The sequence below is a fragment of the Canis aureus genome, chromosome 33, assembly GCF_053574225.1.
Source record: "Canis aureus isolate CA01 chromosome 33, VMU_Caureus_v.1.0, whole genome shotgun sequence".
NCBI classification, from domain to species: Eukaryota; Metazoa; Chordata; class Mammalia; order Carnivora; family Canidae; genus Canis; species Canis aureus.
The window spans coordinates 21508517-21515557 of record NC_135643.1 but is presented as its reverse complement, the minus strand read 5'-3'; the positions used below and the strand labels follow the sequence as shown (position 1 = coordinate 21515557).

The following is a 7041-nucleotide window of genomic DNA, read 5'->3' as shown; positions in this document are numbered from 1 at the left end:
ATTTTCTAATGATAGACAAAGAAACTCTCGCTCTTAATTCCATGATCAATACATAAAACGGTCCCCTAAATATTCATCATTGTCTTAAAATTAGCTCTCAAAAATACAGTTCCATCTCAAATGCTGCCGATAGACTCTGTTGAACCAAACGGTACTGGAATTTTTTGTGTAGTCATTAAACTCAGACTCTTTTTACTCAAACGGTCATGAGTTTATTTCAGATTATGAAATCAGCCACCCTATTCCCACCACTGTCCTCTGAAATCCCCCATAAATGCAGCAAAGTTAATGACTACACGGTGGGATAATCATTCAAACTTTTAATCTCCCTTTACACATTATATTAACATTCATATTGCAAGGCATTCCATTCACAAATATTACAGTTTGATAAAAAACTTCACACACATACCCCAAAAAAGTCTATACCAGATTCAGTCACTTCACTAAATCATTAAAATAATAAAGTAATGAAAACATCATCATAATTCTCTTAAAGCAATAAAGGTCTGAGGCACTCTGGGAAAGATGTTCTCATATAACATGTCAGTGGTATCAAATTATCTTACAAGAAAGTTACCAGATACCCAGCAATCAAGTATACTCCAATGACAATAACTTTGATCTGATATGTGTTCGCTGGATCCACTCCCATTTGGACTGAACTATTGAAAGGAACACAGACAGTGGGCAGCTGAGGCTGTTTCTAATGAGGTTCACAACTATGTAAAGGTAAAGTGTGTTTTCAACACGCCAAGGACAGGTGCATCTCTACTGCAAGGGAACAGGTCCAGTCTTGAAAAATGTTCCTTTATCATCACTACCAGGTTTACTAAATGTGAGAAATGAACAGCCCACTTAACTCTGCCCACTGCTAAAGAGATTTCAGAACTGTGTCTTCCCATCAACCTCTGCAGTGCAATGTTTGCCCTTCTCTGAGGGTCTTCAAGGTGTGCCCTTGAAATAAAATAAAGGGGAAGAAAGGGAGCTTTTCCCCTCCATTTCGACCAAACAGAGGTCTAAAATAGCAATGTATTACAAAATTCTCATGCTCTGCAAGAGCCAGCTATCTGGAGCATGGCTATTTTTACCACAAACAAGATTTTTAAAAACCTGATAATCCTTTTCCAAAGCAAATTTTGCCACATCCATTCACTGACAGAGTCCACATGGGAGAGGAGGTCTCACTGACCGAGTGCTTCCTTAAACACAATTACAAGGGTAAATCATTAGCATGGGGAAGGAGGGAGGCCGATTCCCAATGGGGAAATAAATCACTGCAAACTAGGGGTCGACTTATGACAGCATAGAACCCTGTCAGAGCAGAATCAACACAAGCCCAGGTCATATAGTGTCTGGTAATTACATACATGGAGTTTAAAATGTATACATATATAATAAAAAAAAATCTGGAACAACATATGTTGCTAATCTTTCAAGGATTCTCCTCTTCAACATTCACCTGGAGAGCAGCTGGCTCTTGCTGGCCCAGTTGTGGCAGTGATAAAAGCAACTAGAAGCAGGTTTAAGTAAAAAGTGCTCAAAGGCCAAGTGAGAAAACAGGGGTGCAGAGATTTCTGGAGGAAGAGGGGAGCACTGAAGAGTTGAGAATATTTCCTTTCTTCTTCTTAGCTTTTTCAGACCCAAGACAAATTCTGGAGGACACACATCCAATGCTGTAGTCCTTCCTTATCTATAGTCAAAACAAAACAAGTAATAAAAATTTCCTCTTCCATTCTGTACTCTTAATAAAATGCATAGTACAGCCAGAAGGTATTATTGAGATGTGCCATCTTGGGAGAAATTAAAATTGGGACATGAAGTGAGGCCGCGTGCTATCGAGTCGCCGGGTCAGGATTTCACAGCCAGTGTCCGTGACCAGCAGGGTGTGCTCGAACTGAGCAGACCGCTTTCCATCTCTTGTCACTGCAGTCCAACCATCTGGCCAGGTTTCATCCTGCCATCCACCTTAAACAACAAGAACAATTTCTTAATTCTATCACTCAGTTTTCTAAAAAAACTCTCTAGGTAAGTGCATTTGCATGTACTCCTATATCCTTGGACTCCTATTAAGACTCCTATTTACAAACGGTAGACAGCGGGCAGCCCCGGTGGCTTAGAGGTTTAGCACCACTTTCAGCCTGGGGTGTGATCCTGGAGACCTGGGATCGAGTCCCACATCGGATTCCCTGCATGGAGTCTGCTTCCCCCCTCTGCCTGTGTCTCTGCCTCTCTCTCTCTGTGTGTCTCTCATGAACGAATAAATAAAATAAATGAACCAAAACAAAAAACAAAACAAAACAAAAAAAAACAAATGGTAGACAGCTACATGCAAAAGAATGACGCTGGACCACTTTCTTACACCATACACAAAAATAAACTCAAAATGAACTGATGACTTGAATGTAAGACCTGAAACCATGGAATTCCTTAAAGAAAACATAAGCAAAAAAAAAAAAAAGAAAACATAAGCAATAATCTCTTGACATCAGCTTCATCAACAAATTTATGAATCTGTCTCGTCAAGCAAGGGAAACAAAAGCAAAAATAAACTATTGGGGGTGCCTGGGTGGCATGGTTGGTTAAGCTTCCAACTCTTGGTTTCAGCTCAGGTTGTGATTCAGGGTCATGAGATTGAGCCCCACCTTGGGCTCCAAGTTCAGCACAGAGGCTGCTTGAGATTCTCTCTCTCTCTCCCTCTGCCCCTCTCCCTGCCCCCCTCAATAAATCGATAAATCCTTAAAAAAAATAGGTAAATACCCACACATACACACACACAAGCTATTGGAGCTACACTAAAATAAAAGGCTTTTGCACAGCAAAAGACTCCATCAACAAAACAGAAAAGCAACCTACTGAATGGGAGAAAGTATTTGTAAATGATATATCTAATAAGGGGTTAATATACAAAATACATAAAGAATTTATATACCTCAACACCACACACACACAGACAAAAACCACCCACAAATAATCTAATTAAAAATGGGCAGAAGAGTTGAATAAACATTTTTCCAAAGAAGACTCACAAAGAGTCAACAGGTACATGAAAAGATTCCTAATATCATAATAATCAGGGAAATGCAAATCAAAACCACAATGAGATATCACCTCACACCTGTCAGAATGGCTAAGATCAAAAAGGCAATAACATGTGTTGGTAAGGAAATAGAGAAAAGGGAACCCTTATGGACTGTTGGTGGGAATGCAAACTGGTACAATTGCTGTAAAAAACAGTGCAGAGGTTCCTCAAAAAATTAATTAATTTTAGTAGTAATTCCACTACTGGTATTTATACAAAGAAATAAAACCACTAATTCTAAAAGATATATACACTCTTATGTTTATTGCAGCATTATTTACAATAGCCAAGATATGAAAGCAATTCAAGCGTCCACTGATAGATGAATGGATGAGAAAGTATGGTATACATATGCAATGGAATACTACACGGCCATAAAAAAAAAAAAGATGAGATCATGCCATTTGCTACAACATGGATAGACCTAAATGACATTATGCTAGATGAAATAAGTCAGAGAAAGAAAGAAAACCCTATGATTTCACTTAAACATGGAACATAAAAAGCAAAACAAATGAATAATCAATCAGACTCTTAAATACGGAGAACAAACTGGTGGTTGCCAGAGAGGAGGTGTGTGGTAGAGTGGGGGTAGGGGTGCGAAATAGATAATGGAGATTAAGAGGTACAAACTTCGTTATAAAATAAGTAAGTTACAGAGATGAAAAGTATAGCATGGGAATATAGTCAATAATACTGTAATGCCGTTGGGTGACAGATGGTGACTATACTTATCCTGATGAGCACTGAGTCATCGTACTGGCCAATCAGTGTGTTTATTGGATACCTGAGACTAACATGACATTGTGTGTCAATTGTACTTCAGTAAAAACAATAATAAAAGATTCCTATTTATACTTCAACTGTCTTAGTCTTTTCAACTTCATTTTGGTCTTTAGTCCAATGAAGTAATGACAATATTTTAAACTTCCTCGGGTGTGTTAGAACGTCACATTTTTTATACTTCCCAAATATCAAATCAAGATGATATTTCCAAAATAAAGGCACTGGGTTTCATTTTAGGAAACATACTGATACTATTCCTTACAAAAGTGTGAGTTAAAAGTTGAATTAATGAATTGAGCTCTTTCCTGTTATAACTTTGGTATCTGACTAAACTGCAGCCAATGTGTATTGTGAAGAAAATAATCTTCTTATACTTTCATTAAAGCATTTAATTCCTGATATTATTTTTAAATGGGAGGCACACAGATGGTGAGTATAATCTGTGCAATTCTTGTAGATCACACATCCCTGTAACCAGAAGAAAGGGCTAAGAGAAACAGGGGTTGGTGAGAGAAGGTAAGAAATGACAATCAGGCAAAACAGGTTAGGGTGGGGCTGGGACTAGAGAATTAGGAAATGAAAGCACAGGGAAAAGAGCCTGAAAGAGACCACACTGGAGAGAGAGAGGAGAGTAGAGGAGGGGAGGTAGAAATAAAATGAGAAAATTCTACAATTCTGGATACTACTATAAAAGTGTTTATAGAGACTTACTTTCTTGTCTCCAAATTAGATCCCCTCCAAAAAAATTAATCCATTCTTCACTCTGAGTAATCTTTATCAAACTTAGGTTTCACCGACTCAGAAAAATCCCAGAGCATAAACTCTACAGTAAAGTAACCTACTTTTTTGCAATATTTAATCCCAGCCTAAAAAGAGAATATGAGGTCAGCTTGAAGAATGTTAACTCACACTTTGTCAAACATGTAAAGATGAGTGACTGGGTATTTTCTGATGTAATGAGTAAGCCTTTTACAACTGGATTTAAGATATAATATTTCTCTGACTTTATTGTGATCTGCTTAAAACATGATCTTTACTAATTTCAAATCAGATATATCTGGATATTATTCTGAGGAAATTCAAATTCCTCTTTGGATTTGGAACTTCCCGCTCCACAGGTAGGATTTAACCTAGAGGAGTTACACTGACATATATGCATTATAATTTGATGATTATCTGACCAGGCTCCTTGGAAAGTTCTTTGCTTATACCTGGAAATACCACATTATGTCTCACCTACCAGGTGCCAGTTAATGAAAATAGGTATATAATCCAAATGTTTTCCTCTCAGGTTCTTGCCTTTCTAATATACTTACTGCTCTTGCAATTGGTTCCACATGATCAGAACTTTATATTCTTATTCCATGAAGATGACAAAAACAATATCTTACATTTTGTACAGCCCTTTAAAGTTCACCGGGTATTTTGTGCTGCTATAAATTGCCTCAATTCTTAAAACAGCAGCCCTAGAGAATTGGCAGGTTAAAGATTGTCATTTCCATTTTACAGAAAAGGGAGCAAAGGATCATGTTATAAAGAAGTCTGTGCGCTGGATTTAGTGACTCACTTCTAAGTCACTGCAATGTGGCAGACATAACGGGATGCCACTCCTAAGATCAGGTCATAAAGAAGACCAGAAGGATCCAGAAAGGAGGTATCCTTTAATAAGGCCCCAGGACACACCAGCCCCACTACCACTGCCTCACTGTATCCTCTAATCCCAACCGAAAACTGGCTGAAAAAAAAGGTGAAGAGAACATCTGACCATCTGGGTGAGAAGTCCTCATCATGACACTGGGTTTTCATCACTGCCACAAGCCTGCCACAGGGAAGTGACAGTGAGGACATAAAAGTACCAGCACTACATGTGTCTGTGCTGTGCTTTCACGAGAGTTGTATGATCCCACCTGATGACCTGAGCAGAGACTCTGTAGAGGCAGAACAGCTCATGAGTTTAGAGTCTGACAAACTCTGTCACATAACTCGCTAAGTGACTTTGGACAAGTTATGTAACTTCTTCAAGGATCAGTCTCCTCTTCTATATAATGAGGATAGCACCTACCTCATAAATTGTGGAGAATTAAAGCATATACCTGTGTCTGCCTCTAAGTGGGTTGCACTACTTCTTTCCTCCTCCCCCTAGCACCCCGCCAAGCGAGCTACACAGGGTTGACAGTCTCCGGATTGTTACAATGCACCTCTGACAGCATCTTTTATGGAAATGGACTGCGATTCAAGTACTTCAGGATCTACTGATACGAGAATTCCCAGGCAGAAAGTACTGCTTTCTTGCCAACCCTTATGACTTTCAGTTCTCTACAGGACACTGAATCGAGTTTGAGATGGGACAGGAAGTGGAAATGAACCAACATAAAAATACACAGAGCAGACTACTAATCTGATCCTGGGTAATCAAAAGTAAATAAAAATTTAATTAAAGAACATTATAGCATCCCTTTTTCTCACCTTCACAAATCATTGGCTCAATTGTGAATACATGGCCCGCCTTCATCACTCCAACTGCTTTATTTTCTGAAATTAGAGGAAAAAAATTCTGAACATGCAGCAAAAAAATCAACATTGTACTGTTGAACAGCTCACTGTAAGAGTACACATTGTTCACTAACATGAGATGATTTTTCAGGACCATCATGAAAAACACAACTACAAATTAAAGTATCCAGACCTGCCTTCCTCCAAAAAAGGCCAAAAGGTAAAAATAGGGACAGATCTTTTTGAGACAATCTCAGACAAAAGTGGAGATACCAGTTAAAGTTCAAATTAAAAAGAACAGATGTGAACATCAGTAAATGAACGATTGCATTTGCTCTGCCTACCACCAGATGGCAAAAGCACTGGCTTTCAGGGTTTCTTGTAAGGCTAGTCTTCACGACGGTGACTCTGGTAATGAAGGACACGTGTCCAGAGGCTGCATCAACTACACACCATTCTCCATAGGTATGGTCTGATATCACCCACACGTTTACATTCCTGCACATCTTCCCTAATGAACAGCTATCATGCTTCTTTCTACTATCTTAGGTAGTACCAAAAAATGCTTACTGCAGATTTCCAAATCTGGCATTTGTAGATTGTCATAAAATCTAAGGCAAAAAATAATTTTGACTTTGTTTCTAATCCCATGAATTTTCTCTCCCAATGATCTATAACTT

The 7041-nt window shown here is 38.6% G+C and overlaps 1 protein-coding gene across 1 annotated transcript in view; it reads right to left on the bottom strand.

The window, feature by feature from the left end:
• Positions 1 to 305: 305 nt before the first annotated feature.
• Positions 306 to 7041, bottom strand: part of METAP1 (methionyl aminopeptidase 1) — a 68213-nt gene continuing 61477 nt past the window's right edge. Inside the window, exons 10-11 of the mRNA XM_077882966.1 lie at positions 6335 to 6400; positions 306 to 1968 (exon numbers count right to left, since the gene is read on the bottom strand). Coding sequence (XP_077739092.1) covers positions 1805 to 1968; positions 6335 to 6400 — 230 coding nt within the window. The 3' untranslated portion in view covers positions 306 to 1804. The remainder of the gene's footprint in view (positions 1969 to 6334; positions 6401 to 7041) is intronic.